The 27,329-nt window shown below is 36.6% G+C and overlaps 1 protein-coding gene across 5 annotated transcripts in view; it reads left to right on the top strand.

Annotated features, from left to right (window-relative positions):
* Window positions 1-27,329, top strand: part of LOC126733494 (diacylglycerol kinase 1) — a 390,145-nt gene that overhangs the window by 202,697 nt on the left and 160,119 nt on the right. For 3 of the 5 annotated variants that reach the window (XM_050436806.1, XM_050436805.1, XM_050436809.1), the window contains exons 4-5: window positions 7,889-8,078; window positions 22,279-22,425. In XM_050436806.1, coding sequence (XP_050292763.1) covers window positions 7,889-8,078; window positions 22,279-22,425 — 337 coding nt within the window. Of the gene's footprint in view, window positions 1-7,855; window positions 8,079-22,278; window positions 22,426-27,329 lie in introns of those variants that run through there. The other 2 variants (XM_050436807.1, XM_050436810.1) reach the window with 2 other exon arrangements.

Raw genomic sequence — 27,329 nt, 5'->3', positions numbered from 1 at the left:
TCATTGGCCAATTAATCCGCAACGTAAACCCCAATTTTCCCATCTTCAGCGGGGTTCATTTACTATCTACGTTCCTTAATTATTTTCCTGGTTTCCGATGTCACTCCTTCGCAAAATTAAGCACCAACTTGCGGTCAAACCCTTAATCTCAGAGGAGAGAAGAGGAAATCGATAATAATTATATTGAATAACATGAATAAATAATTTTGTTTCAACAAATAGGGCAATGAAGGTGGTTGGTTTTATTCATAGGTCAAGTATTGCCTTGTCTAGGTTACTTTCAGATCTTGATAGACCAATTTTCGTGTTTAGGTTCTTATCTTAGAACTGTTATATTGAGAAGCTCAAAAAAGTCCAAAATAAATTTTTGAAAATTGTTGTAGTTAAAAGTAGCTATCACAAGGACGAATAAAATTTATCAGTAAGTGAGGATAGGGTTAGTCAAAACGAATTCTACTAGATTAGTGTTGTCTGCATAATTAATGTTTTTCTATAGACATTTATATACACTCCTCAGTTGTTATAATTTTTTAAACTTAGAATTCCTTCTCGAGATATCGGACTCTCTGAAACTTTTGTAATACCAATTTGTCACACTAATTATGGCATGAATGAACCAACTACATGGCTGGTTCGCAGTATTAATGACCTGTTTTGACAAATAGATAGCTATACTATAGATACTATATACTATACAGGGTGTCCGGAAGCTAGATGCAATCCTTTAAGGGGGTGATAGCTGACTTAAATTCAAACATTTTAAGCTAAATATGTGTAAGTCAAAATTTGTTTATAAATTTTTTATGGCAATTTTTGCATTTTTCTCAAGAAATACCAAAATTTCACACTTAAACGGTAATAGAGCGCAAGTTACAATTAGTATGAAAGTTTCAAAGTTTATTTTGTTTTGTCTAATGTGTATTAATAAAAATACGATTAATTCCAAGCTTCTGTATAAACTTATAGAAAAAATAGAGTCATTGAAACGCCCTTTATTTTTAGATATCACTCATGCCGATGCCTGGCCAATTCTCAGAATTATGGCCTCTTTTGTACCCCAGGTCATGTAAACAAAAATTATTAGACTGAGACCTCTCATAAGCCTACTAAGCATTAGAGCCCCGATTGTGGGGTTATTTTAGGTTTTAATGTTAAATAAAACACAATTTTGTTTAAACTATTTATTGTTCATGTTTAAAATGCAATCCATTATTTCTAATACAGGCACGAGCCCTTTTTGTTACTTCGGTGGTGGTTACTCTTATGGTCATATCTTCTTTCATCCTATCAAATGCTTCTGAAATGCATAATTCTGAGAATTGGCCAGGCATCGGCATGAGTGATATCTTAAAATAAAGGGCAGAAGCTAGGCATATTTTTAGAGAGGTTTGAACGACGAAAGCATTTTCATAACAATTATTTAAACATAAAACAAAGCATTTTTATTTTAACTCCGTATTTCTTTTTTACGTTTCAATATCTCTGTTTTTTTTAATAAGTTTACACAGAAGCTTGAAATTGATCGTATTTTTATTAATACACATTAGACAAAACAAAATAAACTTTGAAACTCCGATACTAATTTTAACTTGCGCTCTATTACCGTTTAAGTGTGAAATTTTGGTATTTCTTGAGAAAAATGCAAAAATTGCCATAAAAAAATTATAAACAAATTTCGACCTACACATATTTAGCTTAAAATGTTTGAAATTAAGTTAGCTATCACCCCCTTAAAGGATTGCCTCCAGCTTCCGGACACCCTGTATACTATAGATAGCAAACTAAGTTAAATTTTATAATTTGTTCTTTCTTCAATCATGGACTTGTTAGTTATTTATGTTAGATAACGTACTAATTATTTACTGTGATGGATTTTTTATATACAGTGCTTTTCCTTAATGTCCTTCCCCTCTTTATTTTTTGAACGGATCAATTCAACATATTGAAACTTGAGGTAATGCAATTGATAAATGAATATTATATTTTAAAGCAAAATTGACAGATGAAAATTTCAAGATGGCTCCTGGGCGCTATCTTGAAAAAAAATTAAATGGAAAGGATGGTCTTGTGGCACGTCATTTTGAAGCTCCTACCACAAAATGGTGGTACATTTAATATTTACCTGAATACATTAACATTTAACTTGATATATCGAATAAATACATTGAGTTCAATTATGAAGATGCTGGAAATGGTTGCCTTGAACTTCTTGACAGAAGAACAGTCGGTCCGAAATTTCACACCGAACATTTTCAAATACACTAACATCGATATTTCTACAAATATTCGTTATTGTCTATCGTAAATCCAATACTGAAGCAGGTTTAGTTTCGTACACCTTTTGCTTCAAATAGCCTCATAAAAAAGTCTAGAGGTGTCAAATCTGGCGAGTGAACTGGCCATTCCACAGGTTCTCGACGGCCAATCCAATGACAGGGGAAATTGTTATCTAAATAGTTCCGAACTTGTATGGAGTTCTGAACTATTATAGTCTGGTGGAGCTTCATCTTGCTGGAATACAATATCCATATCGAATTCATTAGGATTCGTATCGACAACTTCGGTGATAAGAGGGTCAATAGTATTTTCCAGTATATCCAAATACAGTTCCCCTGCCCAAAAGTTTATTTTCTCTGGATATTGTGTATGAGTTTCCCGGAGACGTGAGGATTAGTGTCACTCCAATAACGACAATTTTGTCTATGAACATTACCGTTGAGAAGAAATGTATATTCTTCACTAAAACAAATTTTATGAAGATAGGTAGGATACCGTGCAATGGTTTCCGTCACAGTTTCGCAAAATTCTGTTTTTTCGTCAGGGTCATCTTCAGTTAACTTGTGTATAATTTGGATTTTGTACGGATGATACTTATTACTTTTCAAAAGTCTCCATAGGCTTTTTGTTGTTTACACTATCAGTAGTTGTACATTTAGATAGGAGTTCCCGTAAATATTTTCTACAAATAGGACGATTCGAGAAATGATCGTTGAAAAGCCTTTCGGTTTCATAAAAGTTACTTGTCGCACCGTAAATAAAAATCGCTTCGAGTTTTTCTTCCAATGGACGAGAATGGACCATTTTAAGCTACTACCACTAAAACTGAAAACTAAATAAGACTATTTTAACTGCACAATGATATTTGTTTTCGTACTGATAGTTTTGCCACTGCCAACAAAAAAAACCAAAACAAACTCTTATCGAAATTATCGCTGTCGCTGTGGATGCGGCAAAGAATAACAATTATTTGTAGAGATATGCATGTCAGTGTTTTGGTATTCAGTTAATTATTAAATGTACCACCATTTTGTAGTAGGTAAAGATATTGAATTTATATTCTAGGGTTATAAAGTACTCTCAGGAGCTTAAAAATGATGGCACATCATTTTTCACAAGACCACCCTTTCCATTAAATTTTTTCCCAAGATGGCGCCCAGCAGCCAACTGTAGTGTGATACTTAACTTAGACATAAGAAGAGTGATTCTTAGATGTAATTTGTTATATACTTCTATAATTACAATGTTAATGGATGGAATATACTAAATATTATTTTTTTAATGAAATATCGGTGTCGTCCGCATACTATGTATAAAAAAAACCGGCCTTAATAATTAATTTTTGCTTTCGTTGACGAGAATTTCAAAGGGTCTTTGTGAACCTCCTTCCTGGAAATTAAGAGCGAGACGCGTTCATTAAATATTTAAGAAACTGCAGTACGAAGGTTAAATTAGATTAAATTTTATGAAAAACACAGAAGATTGATTGACATTGTTAGCTGTGAAAATAATTGAGAAACTGTTTCTTGGTAATTGAACATTTTCAATTTGTTTATCAAAATCCACAAATTTAAGATTTAAAGAAGTAGATACTTATTTCAGTCAGTCAGTCAGATTTATCGTTCTCACACTTCCATCTTCTAAAAAGTTCACTACACCATAAAATGATGCTCGCGATGGAAGTCGCCGTTGAGGATATCGCATGGTCAAAGTTTACTGAATAAAATACTTAGTAAATTATTCAGTGAACTTTGATACAGTTCAATGGCTATTAATATTCCGTTCAGATTCACCATAGATAAGGACCATTTCAACTTTTTCATATATTGTTAGGCATTTCATAGTCACTGAACAAAATAGTCAAGTATTTGATAACTGAACGAATACTGTTAACCAAAATAAACTCTCATTTACTTTATTCATTAGTAATTGTTTACAATCGCCTGAAATACCTGGGATAAACAGTGAGATCTGTTCACTATAGAAAATTTTCGCATCATAACAACTTGCATTGATCATTGATCAACAATGGCTTGTCACAACAATGTTGAAGAATTGCTGAACCAAAGCTATTCATGTTTCATTGTTGTTAATGTCATTGTCAAGGAAAAAATTCGTAAAAGAATCAAGAATTAATATCTTGAAAAGGAGATGTCGCATGTAAAAAAGTGTCAGATGAAAGTTACTTATTTTTTTAAGCTAAATCATATACGATTAAAAAAAATAGAGGTTTTTATGCAAAAAAGAGAAGTTGAACTTCATTTGACCTTGAAGACGTCTACTCAATTATTCATTATTCATTTTATTTATATATATATAAATAAAATGAATAATTCCTAAATCAAAGCTAAAGAACCGAAAATAGAAACTCAACCCTAAGAATCTTCCACCTCTACCCCTCCACTTCCAATGCACTGTCTTCGCTGAGTAGGCCCGTCGTCTCAATAAAGGCTTGCTCGTTGTCCCAGTTCAGATCTTTAAGATCTTCCCATTAGAATGTCGTCGCTCCAAAAATTTTCCTTCTCAGGCTACCTTACCTATCGCAAATTTCTAATATGCCGTATGAAGTTTCCTCCCCTATATTGAATTTCGAACAGAGTGGATTTTCTCTTATACCAAGAAGTTGTAGATACCAGTTTAGGCAGTAATACCTAGTTAGGATTCCCACCAAGTCTTTGATTCCCTGTCATCTCTTTGTTAGCAGTCGCCTTACTTTAGATCCGCCATGATCTTGTATCGTCTCTTTGGCCTGTCAACATCCTTTTGTTCTCCATTTCTTCTTTGTTTTTTTCATAGGCCCAATTGTAAAATTCCTGGGAAATTGTTTTTTTTACTGACGTCGAAACACAGCTGAAGGCTAATGGAACCTTGACTTGCTAGTTCGTCAGTCCGTCCATAGCCAAGAAATTATTGGCGGCTGGAATTGTAGAATTGTGAATGATCAGCTATAGTATATTTTGGGTAAGTCAACACTTTCCAGAAAGTAATTATTAACATAGCACACATGTTACTCGCTTCAGACACTACTTCTAAATCAAAGAAATTTAATTCGGCAGAGTTTTAGTTCCGGGTAAAACAGTCTTTAGATAGTTTCATAACTATTTCGAATTACTTCTCTTTTGATTTCTTTGACCATGTTTTCTTTTCATACTTGTTCCAATGTTCAGTTAAAAAAAAAACTGCCCTATTATATGTTATGTCTCTTTCACGCGACATATTGGTCATAAACCATTTTTGGTAAAGAAATTTCTGTTTACTGACAATTTTCGTAATGGGACACATACACCTTAGATGTTTATTATTGGTTACAATGTAGTTAATGAATATCTGATTTTTAGCTATGTTTTAACAATTTGGCTAGTAATGCTCTTGATTTTATCAGAATAAATGAGTCTCTAAGCAGATTAAAGTTAAAGTAACCTATGATAATATTTGTTTCACTGATGACTGACGAAGTCACTGACTTGGACTATATAATCGTCAAAAACTTTAAGAAACTTAGGATCATGCTTTTGACGTGAATGGTAAATGACAATCCGGAACATTTCTAAAGATAACAACCACAAATTGTTATCAATACTCCATACACTTTTAACTCTATATTTAATGTTATTTCTTATAAGCGCTAATACTCCTCCGATATATCTAGTGCTAATATCCACGAATTCCAAGTTCACATAGTTCGATTTCCTTTAACATGTAAGTCAAGCTTAATAATAATATCCGAGGTTTCCAATCATTAAGTAATAGAGTTTATTTCATAATGATTTATAAGTTTGTTTAGGTAGTGCAGGCAACTAAATAGACTATATCGAAGCTTAAAACAGTATTTAAATCTAATTAGTATTTTATATACCTTCTAGTTTGAATTTATTTGATTCTATTATAAAATTCAACCAATATTTTTTGTTTGAAACAATTTTCACATTTAATCCTTCAACATAACATTTCTTGATATTATGACCCACTATTCCATTTAACATTTGTAAGGTTAGTTCCACCCTGGTTAAGCCGGTTTGTTTTTGTTTAGCCACCCTGTATATATATATTATACAGGGTTATATTTATTATTTATTATATTTATATAGGGTTATATATATATATATATATATATATATATATATAGTGGTGCTAAAGAAGTTTTACTTCATACTTCAGTCGTGTGGTCTCAAGCGCACTAATTTTTAACTAATTTTATCACTCCATCATTCTTAGTAGGTTTCCCAAACAATCCAGCATCTATGTCCGATGGATTGACCTTGCTTCTAATATCCTTGTTGACTGCCTTCTTTTACTTACTTTACAATAACTATTTTATTATTCTTTTGAACTGCTTCGCATAAGACCCCGAATTTCCATTTGGTCGAATCGATGTGGTTGACTTGCTCTCTTGAGGCTGGCAACTTTAATCTTTAGGTTGAGGTTTTGCACTACCAACATATCAAACATTTCGCTACTCGAACTCTTTTGTGTTCGTCACCAAGAATTTGAAGTATTGTTAATCTTCCGATTTTTACAAGTCGCACCTCGAGGCAACGGTTTGTGACTAGCACTTCTTTTCAAAATGAGTTCCTGGAGCGTCACAATTTTTGAGTAAGTCAAAAATATAATGAAGAGAAGCCTAGGGGAGACCTATATGAGCGCTGCTTAAGCAGCCACTGATCTATTACTCACCAGAAATCCTAGGAGACGAAGTCTACATTTTGCTTGTCAGCACTTTGCTTAGGAAAATGAACATTGAGTATAGGTTATGTTTACTGATGAATCCAGATTCTGTCTTTTTTCTGACGATAGACGTAATAGGGTGTACCAAACATCAGGAGAACGATATAGTAGTGCAATATAGTGGGAACCGCGAACGGGATTAGCACTTGTAGATAGAAAACGGCTTACTGCACAGAGGTATGACAATTACAGACATTTTAGAAGATCATATGGTCCCATTCGCCCCTATGTTGAAGATAAATTTCTGCTTATGCACGATAAGGCGTGACCCCACGTGGCAAGGGTGGTACAGGAGTACCTTGAAGAAGTCCAAATCGCTACCATGGATTGGCCACCCAGAAGCCCGAATATGATTTTTATTTGAAATTTTGGATCAAATAGATCAAGATCAAATAAGGACCCTAATTATCCGTATGAGGGATCGTTTTCGAGCCGTTATAAACGCCAGAGGGACAAATACCCGTTATTGTTTTTTTTTGTTATCGCAATTTATATATTTTATAATAGAATTATTTCATTTATTTTTTGGTATAAAATTTTAAAAACACATGTGTATTTTTATTTTAATTATTATTATTATTAATATTATTATTATTATTATTATTAAAATGACTTAACTTGTATAAAAAAAATCAATTTTAAAGAAACTCTTTATAATATCAAAAATCTAACTTTACCATTAAACTTGCAAGAAAAAATTAGTTGAAAAATAGCACCATGTCGACCATCCCTTGTTATGGTATTATTTTATTTTAATTAAATATAGAACATGCTATTTGGAAGAAAAACAATAAAAAGTCGTAACTTAAAAAATAAAAAATCTGATTTAAAATTTCATGGTTGACACTTGCCATTGACATTGACACCTCCATTAAATTTATTCCAGGAAATCGACCTGCAGGGCTTCTGCGAGTTTCTGGACACGTACCTGGAAATCGAGACGCCCCGGGAGCTCTGCAAGCACCTCTTCCTCTCGTTCGTCAGGAAAAGTGTCAAAGTGGAAGGTAAAGCGTTCAAAGAGATGACGGTCCTCAGCTCGACTACCGCTTGCGCTCCCATAACGTCGCATAATCGAGGTTACTAACAATTTATGTTTGCTTTTTTTTGCTTTGCTGTTTGTTACTCTGTTAATTGAAGTTTGCTTGGTATTAATATTAAAACTCATATTATTTAATAAGTTATTTGTGCTTTAGGAAGAGCGAAGTTAGATTGACAGCGAGTCAATATACTTTTATTGATGGATTACTGGTTTTTGTAAATATTGTTTTATTTAAAATTTTGGATTATTGAAAAAATAAGAGGCAGTAGGGTAAGATGGGACCACGGGTTAAACCGAATTCTTCTTGTTTTGGAAGGAAAACGTGCTGCCGTCTACTCTACAATCCAGTAACTATTTACTGTGCAAACGAATAATAAAACAAGTTCTCAAACAAGCCCTCGCCAGGCTTTGGTGCTTTGGAGGTCGACTTTACTCTTCCAAAAAACATTCTGTCAAAACTTTTTGGTTGAATGATCATGAATTAGGTGGGTGCCTTGTCCTGTTCGGTAACCCAAAATAAGCAAATATAGTGTACGTTTTTAATTTAAAGTAAGAAGTGTACACAAGAAAATAAAAGCGGAAAAAAGACATTTAAAAGTTAGTAAAAATGTACTGGTGATGGACAGTCTCCTCAGGAAGCTAGAACTTCTATGCACAGGCATACGCGGACAACGGACTAGTGATGGTCACGGGTAAATTCGTGAACACAGTCTGTGAGCGGATGCAAGTCGCGTGCAGGATCGTGGAACAGTGGTTGACCGTCGGTCAACCCTGAAAAGACCGAGCTCATTCTCTTTACTTAAGAGGCGGAATTTGACAGGCCTTAAATCTCCCATTAAGTATTAGCCTCGCCTAACTTTGAGGTAGTAGGTCAAATACTTGGGAGTTACTTTAGACAGCAAGCTCACATTTAAAACTCACGTAGAGCAGGCAGTAAATAAGGCAACAGCCCTAATATGGCAATTACGGCGAACAATAGGTACAAGATGGGGTCTAAAACCCCACGTTTTCCAGTGCCTTTATATTGCAGTCATACGACCCAGGATCTCGTACGGATCCGTAATATGGTGGCCAGCCGTATTGAGGGTCATCAACGCCCAAAAGCTGACCAGACTGCAAAGACTGGCCTGCTTGGGAATTACTGGAGCTATGAGAACAACACCTGTGGCACCACTAAATATTCTTCTTGGGCTACCGGATCTCCCAGTCTGGATTGAGAGGGAGGCCATGGCGGCGCATAAGAAGATGAAAGATAGCGAAGGGTGGCGCAATGCTCACTTAAGACAAGGCCATATGACGATTGCTCTCAGGATGTGTAAGAACATACCAATTCCGACATCCAGATGCACTACAGAAAGTGGCAAACTAAGGTTAAAGAACGGATTTCAAGTCGAAATCCCGACATGGGAAAAATGGTCGGCGTACCAAATTAAAGAGCCAAGTGGTTTCCAGGCCTGGTACACAGATGAATCATGGATGAAAAGCACCAATTCAGCCGGAGCCGGAGTGTACAGGATGGAAACGAACACAGGGGAATCCTTCCCGCTAGGGAAACACAGTTTTCCAAGCGGAGGTGTTTGCTATACTCGGAGTAGCAAACAAACGAGAGGCATTGGAAGGTAACGGGGGGATTTGCATCTACTCCGATAGTCAAGCTTCCCTCAAGGCGATTTAGAAACCCAGGGCCAGCTCAGCGCTAGTCCAGGAATGCAGAGACGCCTTGAAAAGGCTTGCAGTACACAGGGAAGTGAGACTGAGGTGGATCCCAGGACACCAAGGTGTCAAGGGCAATGAGCGGGCCGATGAATTGGCAAGACAAGATTCCGTTAACCCTTTCGTAGGCCCTGAACCTTGTCTCGGTCAAAGCAAATCTTCCAGGCACTTAATAATTAGGCCTGGGAAAAAACAAGGAAGAATTGCAGAAGGACAGAAGGATGTAGACAGGCCAAGGAAATGATACCAGACCATGACGGCCCTAAAGCAAGGCAACTGCTAACAAAGACCCGACAGAGTATCAAAAAGTTGGTGGGAATCCTGACTGGGCACAACAGTCTAAACAGGCAGCTACAACTTCTTGGTATAAGAGAAAGCCCACTCTGTCCGAATTGCGGTACAGGGGAGGAAACTTCATACAACATACTAGGTATCTGTGATAGGTGGAGTCGCCTGAGAAGGAAAACTTTTGGAGCAACGACACTCCAACGGGAATTTCTTAAAGATCTGGACTGGGACAACGTGCAAGCCTTTATTAAAAGGACAGGCCGACCCAGTAAAGACCATGCATTGGGAGTGGAGTTGTAGGGGTGGGTGGTTCTGGGGTTGGCGAAAATGGACAGTTCAGGCCTACTTGCCGAGCTCTAGCTCGCCCACCCTTACTACTACTATTACTAAAAATGTAACAAGATAATACATCAGTCAACTGGACATTGGTAAAATACATAATAGTGGACTCGAATAAATTGGACGAAAGTGTGTAAAAATGTCAGAGTTGTTGGATTTAAAAGTTGCTGAGCTGAAAAGGGAGCTGGAGGAAAGGGACTGTAATTCGACGGGAAATTAAGCGACATTGCAGCGGCGGCTTCCTAAAGTATTACTTGAGGAAGGCACAACTTTGTTTTTGCTGCTGCAAGCAATGTTGGCAGAAAGTCTGGAAGCTAAACTGCTGGAAAATACTGCAAAAAGATGGAAGAACGTTTGAAAATAGAATTTCTAAAAAATTCTGCTACTCTGAGAGAGGAATATAAGCCAGATTGGAAGAAAAGATTTTGGAAAATAATGTCAATTCAAAAAGTAAGCTAAAACAGAATTCTGCTAAGTTGGAAGAATAGATTTTAAAGAAAATAAAAGAATTAAAAGAAGAAATTATGGAAAAATCCTCTTCGTCAACACAATCGATAAACTTCCCTGTGGTCCTGCCGCAGTGGACCACAAGAGCGTAATTTGGGCTGATGCACCTTAAACCGCCTCAATTTGATGGTATATCCTGGAATACATTGGCCTTGAGAGGAGATGCTCCTGCCATCCTGAAAAGAATGTCCTTAGAAGAAAATTAAGTATAAGACTACCCAGTGAGGCATAAAGAAATGCGTTATAGCCAGTCACACTTAAAACATGAATTTCTACGCAGCTGAAAAATTGGTGCCAAAAATCAGGGAAAGCCTTGTAAGAATTTGAAGCCGACATTGCACGTTTGATACGACTGGGATATGCAGATGTTTGATAGTCCAAGCACTTCCGGATGGATTGTGCGATGGTGAAATAAGGCAGTACTTACTACTATCCACCTAAGCTAGTAGATGCACGGCTTCTGGAATTCTAAGCTGTCGAGAATACAAACAAGGCTCGGGTTCGGCTAATGATTCCAGAATGAGATGACTTTGAGAAATTTGTTAAGGCAATTGGCGGGCATGGCCTCCCCGACCAGAAGTTGGAGTGTTAAGAATATGACAAAGCAGATCCACTCTCGTCAAACTAAGGAAGTTCGATGCGAAGAAGTTTTCTCCTAATGTGAAGTCATATTGGGCATAATGGAATTCCCTAATTTTGGAAGATATACTCTTGCGGCGGAAAATAGTTGACCACGATGGCAAAGACGAAAGAAGGCAAATCGTTGTGCCTAAATGTTGAATTTCGAAGTTGATAGAAAATCACTTTGTCAGAAAAACACGTTGAAGTAACGAAAACCCTGGGAAAACTGTGACTGTGACTGGTCACAGTGTGACTGGTGTAGAAAAGTCCTTGTCTGTCCAGCAATTAATAGTTTTCAGAGAAAGCAGATGGTTTTGCGGCGTCAGTATAACATGGCAAGATCCTTTGAAAGGATTACTATTGGTATTATTTGTCCGTTTCCCGAATCAAGAGCAGTGAATAAGTACCTTATGCACATGATTCTGCTCAAGATGCCAGCTCGAATTAAAGACACAAGAAGTCGTCAACAATGTTTTTTACAAAATAGAAAAGCAGCCGTGGAGTAAATCTCAAATCATTTACTTTATTCGATTGGCTCCTTATTGTGGAAGACGGTGAGCTGTGACAAATTCAATTAAAATCGAATTAACATTGGACGATTTCATGGCTTAATATTCTAATGGTTGAAAGAGTCGGTACTGCATGACCTGTGAAGTGCAGCAAGATCTATTTACTGCGCCAGCTGAGTATGCTCTAGGCACAATGTGTAGCTAAGATTTTACAAATATATTAAGGATTAGCTGAAGTTTATTGTAGAAAGTTCCCCGGAATCAGTCAAGCACTAGAGATAACTGATAGAGTCTGGTAGAAAGATTTTTTTAAACTGGTTATCAAGGAGGCGTCAGAAAGCCAAAATCAGAAGCCAAGCTATAAGGACGTTTGGGACGCTTTATATTCCCTAAAGGAGAAATTGGTTGCCGATCACCTAAGAAACTTAGCAGTTTCTAAACTCGCATACGGACTCAATAACCTGGACTAAAAGATGATTCGCAGCATGTTAAAAGTAGTCTACTGGTACGCAAGTTCGGGTTTGCTATAAACATTCCCAAGGTCGTCCTCTGAAAATTGTTGATTTTTATTCCTACAAGATGTCCAAGTGCAAGAGGGAAACCTGCCGATATCGACATCCACCATCTTTGGAATCATTTCGGGCCGAGGTGAGCTTAGGGAGGGGGTAGTGTAGCGATATTGTAAATACCGATAAACCAGCTGATTCTGTCTTTCCGGAATGAGAAATAGCACGCCGCACGATTTCTAGAAAGTTCGCGAGAATCGTCTGGAACAGTGTTCAGCCGAATATAGAAAGGGTCGTATCGCCGATAGTTGTCAGTTCAGTGAAGTAAATTTCGGAATATGAGCGCGAAATTTAAATAGTTATAAATAAATATTTGCAGTAGTAAGATTTTTAAAAATAATGTCAATTTAAAAAGCGAGCTAGAACAGAATTCTGTTAGTTTGGAGCAAAAGATTTTAAAGAAAAAGAAAGAATTAAAAGAAGAAATTATGAAACAATGTTCTTTGTCAACAATATCGATGAACTGCCTTGTGGACCTGCAGCAGAGGACCACAAGAGCGAAGTTTGTGTCAATACGGTAAATGTTGGGTCGCAAACCGCTATAATTTGATTGTATATTCTGCAATACATTGGCCTTGAGAGGAAATGCTCCTGATATCCAGCAAAGAATGTCTCCAGAAGAATAATAAGTGTACGACCACCAAGTGAGGCATTTGGAGAATTATGGCCAGTCACACCTGGAGCTTGTCTACCACACGCAGCTGAAAAATCGGAGCCAAAAGTCAGGGGAAGCCTTGTAAGAATTTGAAGCCGACATTGCACGTTGGATTGGACTGGGATATGCAGATGTCTCGGTAAAAATCATGAAATGTTTGACAGTCCAAGCACTCCCGGATGGACTGTGAGAAGGTGAAATAAGGCAGCACCTACTACTAGCACAGCCACCACGCTAGTAGATGCACTAACACGGATCCTGGAATACGAAGCTACCAAGAATACAAACAAAGCTCGTGTTCGGGAAGTGATTTTGTGATTTTGAGAAATTTGTCAAGGCAATTGGAGGACATGGCCGCCAGGGCCAGAACTTGGAGTATTGGAAACGTGACAAAGCAAGGCACGTAAAGACATCTTTTAGAAACCGCTAAGATTTTTAAAATGTAATTTTGTACCACATTTTAGGGGTTTTAGAGAGGTCTGATATAATTCACCCCATATAACAATACCGCATCTAATTAATGATTCAATCAAAGGTTTATAAACAGCGGTCAGCAGTTTCGTGCTTGGAATTTGCTTTAGAGTGTAAAATTGGTTAGAGTTAGAATGTGCTGATTCCATTTTAGATATTTATCGATTATAACACACATTTTTATTAATATTCTGTTATGTATTGTTTTCTGTAACAAAGGAATTAAATTTAGAGCAGTTCGCTTCAGCTACTGAAAATGCAATATAGTAAGTTTTTGATATGTTAAGTAATAATTTAAAAGTGTCTAGCCAGTTTCTTATCTTACCCACTCCAATTATTGCACTCTCTTTTACATTTTCCCAAGTTTTTCCAGAAAAAAATTATATACTTAAAAAAAAACTTGTTCACTTAATGTATCCCCAATGACTGCGAAACTGTTGCGAATAAATCTAATTTATTCATTTGTGCCAAAAAAAGTTTTAAAAACCTTTATTAGAGCCTTTTATAAAATGCGAGTTCAAGTAACAACTGATTCGCTCAAAAATCAGGTTCAATTATTAAATTTGTGAGTATTTGTATCTCTCTCGGAGTTTTTACGGAAGTTTTACTCCCGATTGCGTCAACTCTCCGAAGTTTTAGCGCTATTGGGAAACTTCATATTTAATAATCATTTTGAAACTTGTTTTTTCTCGTTGAATTTAAAAGCGGGAGAAAGATATTGATTTAGTTCCTTTTTTTGCTATGAACTTAATATTAAAGTAGTTTCTTTAGAAGGCCCTAGGAAAGGATTCTTAAAGAGTAGGATAGGGCTTACTTAAAATTTTAATTAATTTTGCATTTTTTTCCAATCACGAAAATAATTTATATTTAATGTAAAAAAGGAAAGTGAAAAATACAAAAAACTATAAGATTTTTGTCAAAAGATACTTAACAATTAAAAAAAAATAGCAGGAAAATATATATATCGGTACAAGCTCATTAAATTTGTATTTTTTTTTGATTTCTGCTTAGTACTATCTGATTTTTGATTTTTTCATTAAATTACAATTTAGATATAAACAGAAAATGGGTCGGTGGGTTTTTATTAATTTTTAAAGAAGCTTTTTGACATTGCGGTAAGACTCAGTCAAAATATGCTTTATTGTATAGAATACTATTTTTTTATTACATTACAAAGCAAGATTACTTCACAAAGTAGTATCATATCGTAATACGTATTTAAAAATTTATTTTTAATCAGATAGGAATAAAATAGAATCTTTCATAATTACGTATATTGACATCAGACAGATACTAAACATAAAATTAGTAATATTTGTTATACATTTAGAAAGGGCAAGGATATGGATACATACGTAGATTCAAAAATGTCGCTATAAAGCACAGAAGCGGAAGAAAAAAAGCTCGTGATTAATCATAAAATTCCACAATAATATAAAAAACTCGTGATATCAAAAACTGCCCCATTTAACGGGTAAAATATTTAAATAATGTTCCTAGGCAGATGGCCAAATATTTTGACACCCTCATAAAATATTGATCTACCAGTAAGAGCAGATGCAAGAATCGGAAGACTTAACTCAGTTACGTATTGGGTCAAATATTTTATGTTTTTTTATTCAAATCTATGTTACTTCTTGTATAACTTCCATTATGTAAATACCGATGACTGTAAGGATGTTCTCCTTTCTAAATAATAAAGGACATGAATCACGAGGCTTAGCCCTGCAAATGTATCTAAGAGCTCACTTCTGCAGTATAAAACAGACTGAACAACGCATCTATTGGCATTACACCAAAAGCAGATGCCATAACGAGGTCAGAACTCTAAACCCACAGCTTAACAGCAAACGAGCCAGCTGAGATTTTGCTGGCAAGATCAACTATATGAACCTTAAATCTAAGTTACTAGGATACTGCACAATCGTGTTCGGAGCAATAGGAATATCGCTTAGGCTGCCTATAAAGTACAAAACCTTTTTTTTTGCGAAAGTTCAACGATAGTCGATTGGAATGAAACCGGGTCTTTATCCTACGAAAATCCTTTAGCAAAGTCGAATGCAAGAACGCACTGTTAGGGCCATACGAGACAACCATGATGTCATCAGCAAACAAAGAAAATTTTTTCGTGTATGCCAAGGTTTGCAAGATCATTGACATGCAGAAAAAAGTATAGGACTTTGAGCCCAGAAGGACACGCTGTTGACGTCTACCTAAATAAGATGAAAACCACAACTGTGTCACGTCCCTAAATCCATAGCGATGAAGTTTACGGAGCAATATGCCATGGCTCACACAGTCGAATGCCTTTGACAGATTAAAGAGTGTCGTCGAAGCCTCGCCACCAATAATCCAGGCATACAATTCAAAAAGAAAATTGTATACAGCATGATTTGTATTAAGATTTAGCAAGGATGTTATTATGACTTCAGAAAAGATATAATCCGTGCCTTAAGCATACTCTGAATGACTCAGGACAAAGGAAAGATAGATCTAAAGTTACAGGAATGGCACAGATTTCCATCCTTGTAAATAAGAATAATCTTGGGAAGCTTCAGACGATCCGAAATATTCTCACAGGCAGTGAAGTATTAATCGCATTCACGAGGTGGCATTTAAATTTTGTTGTAGATAATGTATTGAAGTAGTTTCAATCTTCTCTAAGTGGTAGAGCTCAGCGAGATACAAAAATAGTTCATCTGAAAGTGTTAATGTAAAGCATGGTGTACCGCAGGAAACGGTCTTGGGCTCCTTGCTATTTTTATTGTATATCAACGATATGGTGGTGTTGTTTGCGGACGATACAATGTTATATGTGGTGGGTACAGACATTCATCAACTGCAACAGGTCATGAACGTTGAACTCGATAACTTATTCATCTGGTTTCGTAGAAATAAACTAAGTTTAAATGCAAGTAAATCGAAGTTTTGTATATCTGGCAAGAGATCTAGATTAAGTTCTATAGACATATGCAATGTACAGATTTCTGTGAATGGGGAAAGTATTTTGTATGACAAAGAAATAAAATATTTGGGAACAATTTTCGATGTCAATCTGAATTTTCATGCTCATGTAGATTATGTAATGAGAAAATTTTCAAAAAAAGTTGGATTTATCACAAGAATTGGAAAAAAATTGTCAATTTACACCAAATTAAAACTTTACAACGCCTCTTCGTCATTTACAGTTCTATTCAACATTATTATTCAACTTGCCACAGTATAGAATTTACCAACTGGAAAGAATTCAAAATAGAGCTATAAGAGTGATTCTAAATTGTAATCGTTACACGCCTATTGTTTCTATGTTGGATGTCCTAGATATGTTGTCTATACATCAAAGAATGATGTATAACATCTATTTGTTTATTTTTAACTTAAAACATCAGATGTTCTCCAATTATATTTGTAATAAATTAAGAGTTTTTGGAGATATACATAACTATAATACGAGAAAACGTATAGACTTCATACTGGTCGACAGATGTAATCAATCCAAATGCATAATTTCATTTCTATACAAAGGTTTAATTCTATTTAACAATATTTATTATTTAGTTTCAGCGATATTACAAAAGCAAGAATTCGATTTATCAATAAGGATCTCAGGTTGTACAATTTGTCGATAATTATTTTTGTTTCGAATATTGTTTATTAACCTCCAACATTCCTTGGACCTGTTTGAACTGTTATGAGTAGGTAAACAAGAGTACTATGACGATTGCTTCCTTTTTTAGAAAAATTAATTTAAGAAAAACTAATGGTAGTATTAAATTTATAAGATTTACAATAGAGCAATTTACAGAACTTGGTTAATCAAGTAGTGACGAGTAGCAAGGAGAGCACAAATATTAAAAAGATCAAATTTATGAACTTTACACTTTAGTAATACAAAAACCTATGGATCAACAGAGAACTAGTAGCAAACGTCAGTAGATACCAATACTAGGAACCGTTGTTCCTATTGAACTAGGTCCACCACTTTATACCTGCCAAACGGTCAAGGCTTTTAGCTATTTCTGGATCTCCTATAAAACGCATGCCTCTCCATGTAAATACAGCAGCTCGCCCAGAGAGAGAGATAGAGCACCTCGATGCGACCAAGAAAAAAAAGATAGGCGCCAAAAACGTAAACAACAAATTACATCAGGAAACCGGCAAGAGCCAGCGAAGCTACGCCGGAGAATTCAGTGCAAGACATCAATACAGCAGCTCGAGTCTTAGCTGCGTTGAACTTAATCCGATTGCACTCACCCTACTCCAAAATGATATTAAGGTCGGCATTAGCCGTTATTACCTGACGATGCCTATGGCACTAGGCAATTTAGAATTATAGGAGGTATTGCACTGGGTGGCAGCTAAAGTCGCTGGTTGGGCGACTTGAAAGCAGACAATATACTGTCATTAGCCAAGCTGTAAACTGGTTTAGAAGCGTTGTTGAGAAGGTCGTTGATACATGTATTAGGAAGAGGGTAGAGGACAAAATACATCCCTGAGAAACTAGCGTTAATTTGAAACCTCTGCGAGATATCAACGACATTCTGGATGGATCGGCTCTCGAGGATGCTTCCAAATATACCTTTCCAGGTATTCCATCAGGGCCGGTGGCCTTGTGCTTAAGCCTTTGAACTTTTTTAAGATTTCTGTGACGCAAGATTATCTCTGGAATCGAAGAAGCCTTTCTCGGTCAAGTCGGTGATGTTTTGCCTTGTGGATTTACAGTAGAATTTATTGACAACATAAGACCTAGCAAGTCTCTCTTCTATTGCGGTGATTGCAATAGAACCATCTTCCCTAGTCAATGGTGGCATTTTTGACTTATAGAAAGCTTGACCGACTGGTTTTGCTCCAGTCCAGAACTATCTTAGTCTATTTGAGCAATTGAGAAGTTTGTTCTTTTGTCTCTCATTCTATTTTTCTTTGCAGACATCGATAATTCGCTTGCATGCATTTCTCAAGGCAACAAAGTTAACGCGCTTTGCAGGGCTTAATTCTTGGCGCCATTTGCGATAAGCACCATTTATGTTGTTGACTGCCTTGGTGCAATATTTATCGAAGCATGGTTTGCTGTCTGAAGAGCTTTTTAAGGTGTTTGGATTTATCTGCCTCGTTATCTGTCAAAATCACCTCTGAAATGTTGCCCGCGCGGAAGGATCATTGGTCCTGAAACAGGCATCATTCTAAGGAAACTAACAGAGGAAGCGTTTTAAGTCTCCAGTTGGCTGATGTATAATGCCAGACTATAATGTTGCGGTTGTTAATTTCTGATCTCATGTTCCATTGGTACATGTATAGTAATGTTGTATCCATCGCGAGAAATAGATCCAGAAGGCTGGCTCCCTGTCTATCAGATGTTCTGGTTTGCTCCCGTATAAACTGCGTTAGGCCGTGCTTGACTAATCGCAAAGTTTTCCGCTTGGCACCCCTCATCAATCCTGTTAGAATACGTCAATCAGTTGACCTTGTGGACGTCTCCCGCAATAGCAATTTCTGTATTTGCCAAGTTGTACCTAAATCGGGTGTGGAGATCGTCAGGATACGACATATGAACTTGGTTGTTTCCGAATTCACTTTCGTCTCTGCTAGAGCTAAACTGTAAGGTCTGTTTCTTTGCAGATGTTGCTGCACTTTATGTTCGCGTTCGGACCTCTTATGTTATATACCTACTCTTAAATGTTTAACGCCTGATGGAGCCTTTAGGTCAGCCTCCACCTGGAGATCTGAACGGGAAGTTATTTTAACTCCGGAATATTTTGATTCAGGAGGAGCCAGTATGCTATTTTTTTTCTCACCTTGGACACCGGACATATCGACATGACGACGAAACTTGAGTTCTGTCTCTCTTTAGCGACAAGCATAAATCCTATATCTTACCCGGACATGCCGTGGTATCTTATCAGGGTGGATTTTTATTTTAAGTTGCGCATTATTTCACATAAATTTTTGTATACAGGCTGGAACAAAAAAAAAAGATTGACGTCATCGGTCATTTTTTTAAATGGAATGCTATATTTTTTATTGCATTTATGAAATATAAGCGAAATTCCAAGCAAGTTTCGTATAACATACCTTATCTCAAAACTCAACTGTTTCAGAAATATTTACATTTAACCAGCAAGAAAGCAAGTAAGTACGTCTATTTACAAATTAAGATAAAATGGAGGATAAAATGTTATAAACTATGAAAACTCTTATTAACGTATCAAGTGTTCAAACTGATCTCCATTTACTTCTTGGCAGAAAGCAAGACGGTTTACAAACTCCTATAAAACACTATCAATTATTTCGGGTGATATACGTTTCATATCTAATTCTGTTTTTTTAAATCTTCTACGTTGTTTGGCTTCTCAATATAAACTTTACTTTTAAGGTACCCCCATAGAAAATAGTCGCAAGGATTTAGGTCTGGTGACCTGGCCGGCGACTCTATTGCACCTCTTCGTCCTATCCATTTTCCTGGGTGTATCCAAGTAATAAACACTATATCCAAGTAATTACGGATATCTCGAAAGAAATGTGGCGGTGCGCCGTCTTGCTGAAACCACAAATTATCTATCGGGACAGCAGGGTCTTATTCGTCTGGGTATAGAGCAGCCAAAGCAGGGATAAGATCTTCTTGAAGAAAATTCAAATAGCGTTGTCCTGTTAAGTTTTCTTCGAAAAAGTATGGCCCTATTACTTTATTTTACACGATACCAGCCTAAACATTAATAGATTTACGGTACTGTGTATGAGCCTCAGTTGCCCAGTGTGGATTTGACACTGACCAGTACCGACAATTTTGCCGATTTACGACATCGTTTAAACAAAAAGTTGCTTCATCCGAAAACAAAACTCGTAACACAAACTGACGGTTATTTTTGCAAATGTTCATCATTTGCTCGCAAAATTGGTTTCTTCGATCAGGATCGTCCTCATTTAACTCGAGTATTAGTCTAATTTTATAAGGGTGGTATTCATTTGCTTTTAAGATGCGTCTTACTGACGTTCCGGCTATATTATTATCAACTGAAATTTGTGAAGTTGCATTGTTTTGATTTTCTTCGACGGAGAGCAGAAAGTTTAATTTTGTTTCTTCAGAAATTTTTAGACGACCTGATCTTGGCAAATCCCTAACATGACCTGAAGTTATGAATTCGTGCTCTATTCCACTAACTTGACTGATAAATAGGATGGTTTGCGTATTTGGCAATAAACAGTTCACTTACTCCTTTTTGCGTGCGCACTCGATCCCCGTACCCTAGCATCATCAAAATTTCAATTCGTTGGGTTTCCGTTAAATTAGCCATAATTTATTCTGATAAAAACTATTAATTTTCGAACTGACAGTGACATTCGAAAATGGAGATTCTTTACAAGTGTAACCATGGAAATAGAAGCAATTGGCAGTATTTATAACATTATTTTTATCCTCGATTTTACCTTAATTTGTAATTAGACGTAATTATTTGTTTTCCTATTATTTAAATGTAAATATTTCGGAAACAGTTGAGTTTTGAGATAAGGTGTGTTATACGAAACTTGCTTGGAATTTCGCCTACTAATTATTCTTCATTATAATCAAATTGCTGTCTACTTACCTTGGTCACTTCTGCCAGTCTTTGGGAATCCTCAGGTTGAACATAATTTAACATAATAAATTTTTAGAAATTTGATAAATGCCATAATTTTGATTGTATTTTTGGTAGAAATCATGGTATCGTACTGGTACTCTCTTTTTCCTTTCTTCTTAGCCTCTCCAATTAAGAATTTAGCCAGCTCCAGTTGGTGATTTAGGAAATCGTTTTGTATGTACTCTAATCTCCGAACCGATTACTTTCAGAAAATCTTTATTTTGAAATGCATAGTGACACTTCTCCCACAATGCATTCATCATGGGTAATGGCGTGGTTAGGATTCGAAGGAGAGAAAAGGAAAAAGAATTACCACATGTTGAATAGATGAAGGATGACTCGGTCCTGCTGGTATCCTTGATGCTGTGGCTCTGATTATAACAAACTCGCAAGAGCAGCACTGTTCTCTAAATGCATAGATACAGCTGTGTGTTTGTAATAACAGGAAAAGAATTAAGAATGTTCTAACTTGTAGTAATAGTTAACACATAACTACATGTTATACTATTAAATTTTCAATTTTACTATTAAATTTTTTGGAAGAAAACTAGGTGAAAAAGAGCTAATTTTTAAATAGTTATGTTGATGGGCTTATTTGGATATTCAAGAAACTTGTTTGATATTGGGTGCAATCAAATTTCTAATTTCAGCATTAGCTTTGTCGACCATATTCAGTTGAACAAGAGTACCAAGATGATGAGTTTATTTTGTTTCCGATATTTTGATTGCAAAAATATTTTTAATTCTGATACAGAGATGAGAACCTAAAAACAGTAAAGGTCGGATTTTTAAGATAATTTAGTCCGAGATCTTGAATGCCATAAAAGCCCTTATTTCCAATAAAAACTATAAATATATAAACAATAAAAACGTTCAGGATTAATTAAGCGATCCTTGATTAGTAATTCCTCCAGTTGTATTCTCAACATCATTCTTACTTAATTATTTGCTATAGGTTCTTCACCCAACGTGAACGCCATCGGAGAAATAAACACTCCCAGCGAAAAACCGAAAACTCTTGTAGAGAGAATTCAGGGTTTGGGCGAGTCACTTTTGGGCCACCACAAGTCGGATTGCGACTGTTCCACCAAAGGAAAGTCCGGTAAGTCAATATTACTAACTCAGTTTGAGCGTGAAAACCTCATGGTACAATCTATTTCCCGTTCTGTAAAGAACTTGATTGTTCTTGTTGTATAATTAAATTCTCTACAATTAACTTAGTGGTAGCGAAGCTATAGAACCAAAGGGGATAAAGATAGAGGGCGACAAAGTTTCAAACAAATTACATCGGTAATTTTTTGCTCCCTGTAGCTTTGTTCCTATTATTTCTACAGTTTCACTCCCGAAAGCTAAATTGTAGAGTTTACATATCTTAATTTTTTGTTTCATATATTTTTTTGTAGAAGTTACGGTTTAGTTATAAAAGCAAATTCAAAAAATAAGGAGGGGAGGAAGAGGATATATATTCATAAACTTTGTTTATTGATCAATGGCTGTATGTATTTTTTGAAACCATATTTACTGTACTATACTGCCGTTTTATATAAATAGATCTTTAAGGATATTTACGACCGTTGCTCCTATTAAATCCACCCCAGATAGTTTACTGCTAATAAAACTTTAATATAATTTGCATCTTTACTGCATTCTACCACTTTTATTAACTGACATTAAATTCTACTTTATCCTCGATAATTTTGGCAAACGGTCGTTTTTTACTACTTTTTCAAGACAACGTCGCCAAGGAATCTCCTGATCTCTTTAAGGGATGGGACATCCCTTAAATCTGCTACATATTGCCGAGAGAGCAGGGCAGTCGCAAAGTATGTGCTCCATTGTCTTGCCTTCTTCACTCGTGTGGTCTTCACTCGTCTACATAGTAGACCCCTGTTTAGTTTCATTCTAAAAAGGTTGCCATTTAATTGACAATGACCAGTTCGGATGCCTGATATACGACGTAATTTCCCTTTAGTCAGAGACAATTTGCAGTTAGCCTCCAAATTGTTCGGGTAGCTAAGAAGTTCCTTAGACAAATTGTAGCCTTGAGCATCATCCTACCGCTTTTTAAAAAGCAAGTGAGTTTTTATTAGATATTCGCCACGGGCAGGTCCATGAAGGGCTCCGACCTTACTGGTTGTACAGCGACGGCCCTCTTGGCAAGGGAGTTAACGGCTCGATTTCCCTTGCTGTGATGGTGCCTTTTGATCCAGCTGACCTACATTCTGTTTTTGGAAAAAGCTCACATGAAGGTGCAATGGTGCTGCACTAGTGTTGTTGTGAGGCGTGGTCTTGACAACGTAAGAACTGCCTGTTTGCATTCTGTGTAGATAATCACTGTTGTATCACTAACGTTCCTACCAATTATGGGTTCTGCCGCCAGGGTTACCTTGTCTTGTTTGGGTTATTGGCTTTTGCTTCCAATTGGTGCAATTTACCAGCTCACTGGGGTGATTCGGGATAAGCCGTCGGCTATGTATTCTGTTTCTCGAATCGAAAATTTTACAATAATAAGACTTTCACAATGGTAAATTTATAATTTTTGCACGTTGTCGCCTCCCTCCCGATGAATCATCTGGCATGACTACCGACGTGAATATGTTCAGCAAATTTCAACTTGAAATATATAGACTTTGGTTCAGCCCCCAACGGCAGGGGTTAGGAAACGGATACGAGGAATTGGAAAGGACAAGGAACTACCATATGCCGCCAGGGTTATGCACTATTTTTCCGTTTGAAAGATACATGGCATAGCGCCTAATCCTAGGATAATGTTTAATTGGTCAAGAAATTGGTGTGTAAAGATTAAGGTCAACTCGTGCCTCAAGTATAGGAAACTTGTTTGTTAATTCTTGCCAGAAACGAGTGCTTTGAAGGCTTGTCCCTAAACTTATGTTTATTTCAGTATACCGGAAGCGAATTATTGTGAGCAACCTCCTTGATATTAATGTCGTGGGGCGTCAGACACAATCTGAGTTCCAAAGCCCTGCTTGGTGTGGTTCTCATAACTCCTGTTATATTGAGGCATGCCATTTGTTAAACATAGTCTAATTTTCGACAAATTGTGACCTGATCCCCTTTATGGCTCCAGACAATAGCGCCGTATGTACGTAGGTCTTATGGTAGCTGTGTACATAACCACCCTGGGGGAGAAGCTCCAGGTTTTGCCAAAGTGGCTGCACTGCTCGTTAGAAGTATATATTCTTTTTGTAATGCAAGAGTTCTAATTTAGTTTGCTATCGAGTGTCAGACATATATAGTTTACTTCCGATGCATAACTTAGTAACATGCCTGATAGTTTGGTAGCCAGAAGTGGTTTTATTTTCCTCTTTTGAGTGAATAGCACCATCTCAGCTTTTTAGGAAATATTCCGCACATCATTTCTCTATGATTTGAAGAGCCGCTCGTATTCGTTCGGGAAGCGATTGCTCAAATTTACCCGTTTAGCATAAGCTTTTGTATGGTGGTGGGCATTATTCAGGCAGATAATGAGACTGTCCAAAACCATGTTCCACAATAGAGATGATAGCATCCCTCCCTGCGGACAGCCCCTGATCACCATCTCCCTAATGTTGTCGTCCTACTCACTGTGTATAATTCTCTTGGAAAGCATTTTGAAAATCCCTCTGGGGTATTTCTAATTTTTGATGACTGGATTACTTAACAGAAGCTTGCTTTGTCAAATGATGTCAATAAATATACCTACGGTAGACTCTTTGCGGTGAATCGACCTTTCCACCCGCCCTATCACACTGAATGCAGGGAAGAGTATGTTGATCTTCCTGGAGTTTATGCAAGTCGGTTAGGATGAAGCGGGTTGGATGTCAGGATTTCATCCCTTATATATCTTTCGCACAGCCTTTCCATGGATTTCAAGCAAAATGACGAGGGGCTAATATCGAGTGGACTATCGAAAACGTACCACAAGGCATTACCGCTAGGGATTTTTTTTTTTTCAAAAAACTTAAAAGCACGTCAATTTTGTTTGTAAGGGGGACAACTTTTGCCCCAAAAATGATTGCAAAATCTCCAACCTCTTCAGTGGGAGGTGTCATTCCCTAAATTTTTGAAATGGGAATAAGGATTTATTGATACCTTATTACAAAGGGCTATTAATTTCCCATATATTGCTGCTTATTTCTGGAAAATCCGTCAACTCGTTTTAAAAACGCAAAAAAGCAAATGCTGAAAATGTTGCCCGTCCACGTCCAAACAATAATAAAAATTATGGTTAAACCGTTCTCGAACATTCTGAATAACTCGTGACAAACAGCAGTAATTCGGATTCGCAAAAGTCTTCTAATGAGGCAGGTGGAGTGCTATACCCTTTACTTTTTATGTATGTCAATAAAAAAGTCTAAAGGAGTCAAGTCGGATGACCGGGGAGGCCACTCAATTGCATATCTTCGACCTATCCACCGAGCTGGAAAGCTAAAGTAATGTAGAGGTACCGTCTTGTTGAAAAAACAATTTCTCTTTAACGTATCCAGGATTGTTCTCTATGATGGCTGGGTCTGGATCTATAGTATTTTCCAGTAAATTTAGGTACACATCGCCCTAATTTTCCAGTAAGAAAGAAAGGACATACAATGAAATTTTCAAAAATACCAGCTCATTCAATTTCTACGGGTTTTGTGCGTACACCTCCTGAACAACGTTGGGGTTGCTTTAAGACCAGTAACGACAGTTGTGGAATAACTACACCATTTAAAAAAAATGTACACTCATCCGAAAATAGGAAATTGTTATTATTCGCAGCTCGTTCACTAATAAGTTTACAAAATTCCATGCGACGATCAAAATCATCCTCGTGTAGTTTTTGTACCAACCGAATTTTGTATGGGTGGTGCATATGTTTTTCTAATATTCTTCGGATACTTGTACGACTCATTGGCTAATTATCTTGTAGTCTTGCATTATCGATGGCAGATGGCAGCTTGGCCCAATCCTAATACCTCCCCAGCTTCATTTACTACATGATTTTCATTTTGCTTCTTTTTATTCGTAACGTAACCTGTTTCTCGAAATTTTGCTACTAACTCGCGAACAATTTTCCCAGACAGGTGTTTGTCAGGATGGCGTTTATTAAATATTTGCGCATCCCGATTTCCACATTTATAATTTTTTAAATAAAGTTCGATTATTTCTACTCTTTCTAGAGTAATACAATACCATAATTGGTAAAAAGTTTAATGAGAAATTTTTACGCCCAAGTCACAGAAGAGCTATAGCAACTAGCGTACCTGATAGTTAAACCTCAAGAAACACCAAAATTAGCCAAAAACATCTAATAATCAAAAACAGCAAATTGGTCAAAAGAATTTATGCTTATCATTTTAATCAATTAATACTCCGATACATTTTTAAATAAAATCGATTTACTTATTTGCTTTTTTTTGACAAAAATGCTTTGTTCGTATTTTAGAGTTCAATATTTGCTAAACGAAATGACCGATTTTCAAAACATAAGCAGCGACGTATAGGGAATTAAGAGCACTTTATAATAAGGCATCATTAAACCCCCATTTCCAATTGAAAAAATTTACGGGATGACACCCCCACTTAGAGGGTTAAAGATCTTGCAATAATTTTTGGGGCAAAAGTGTCTACCTTACAAATAATATTGACGTATTTAATCTCTAGCAGTTACGCCTTGCGGTACGTTTTCGATGGCCCACCCTGTAATATAGTAGTATAATATAGTTCTATAGTCCTTTCTTCCTGGTTTAGGAAGAAAAACAACTTAACTTCTTTCCATAGCTTAGGGGTGTATCTTAGCGCTAAAGACGCCTCGAACATTTCTTTGTATATCAGATGCGGCAATAACTGTTCCAGACCTCAGTGAAGTAGCGCTAGTAGATGCCGTCAGGTCCTGGGGTTTTAAAAGGAGAGAATAAGGACAATGTCCTGTTGATCCTCGTATATTATCCGACTGACAAGTACTCAATCTGCCTCTTTTAGTAGGTGAGGCATCTGTATCCGATCCTCCGTAATTCTGGAGGTGGTATC

This window comes from Anthonomus grandis, chromosome 2, assembly GCF_022605725.1.
Source record: "Anthonomus grandis grandis chromosome 2, icAntGran1.3, whole genome shotgun sequence".
Taxonomy (NCBI): domain Eukaryota; kingdom Metazoa; phylum Arthropoda; class Insecta; order Coleoptera; family Curculionidae; genus Anthonomus; species Anthonomus grandis.
The sequence above is the reverse complement of the archived record's forward strand: the minus strand, read 5'-3'. Positions and strand labels throughout refer to the sequence as shown.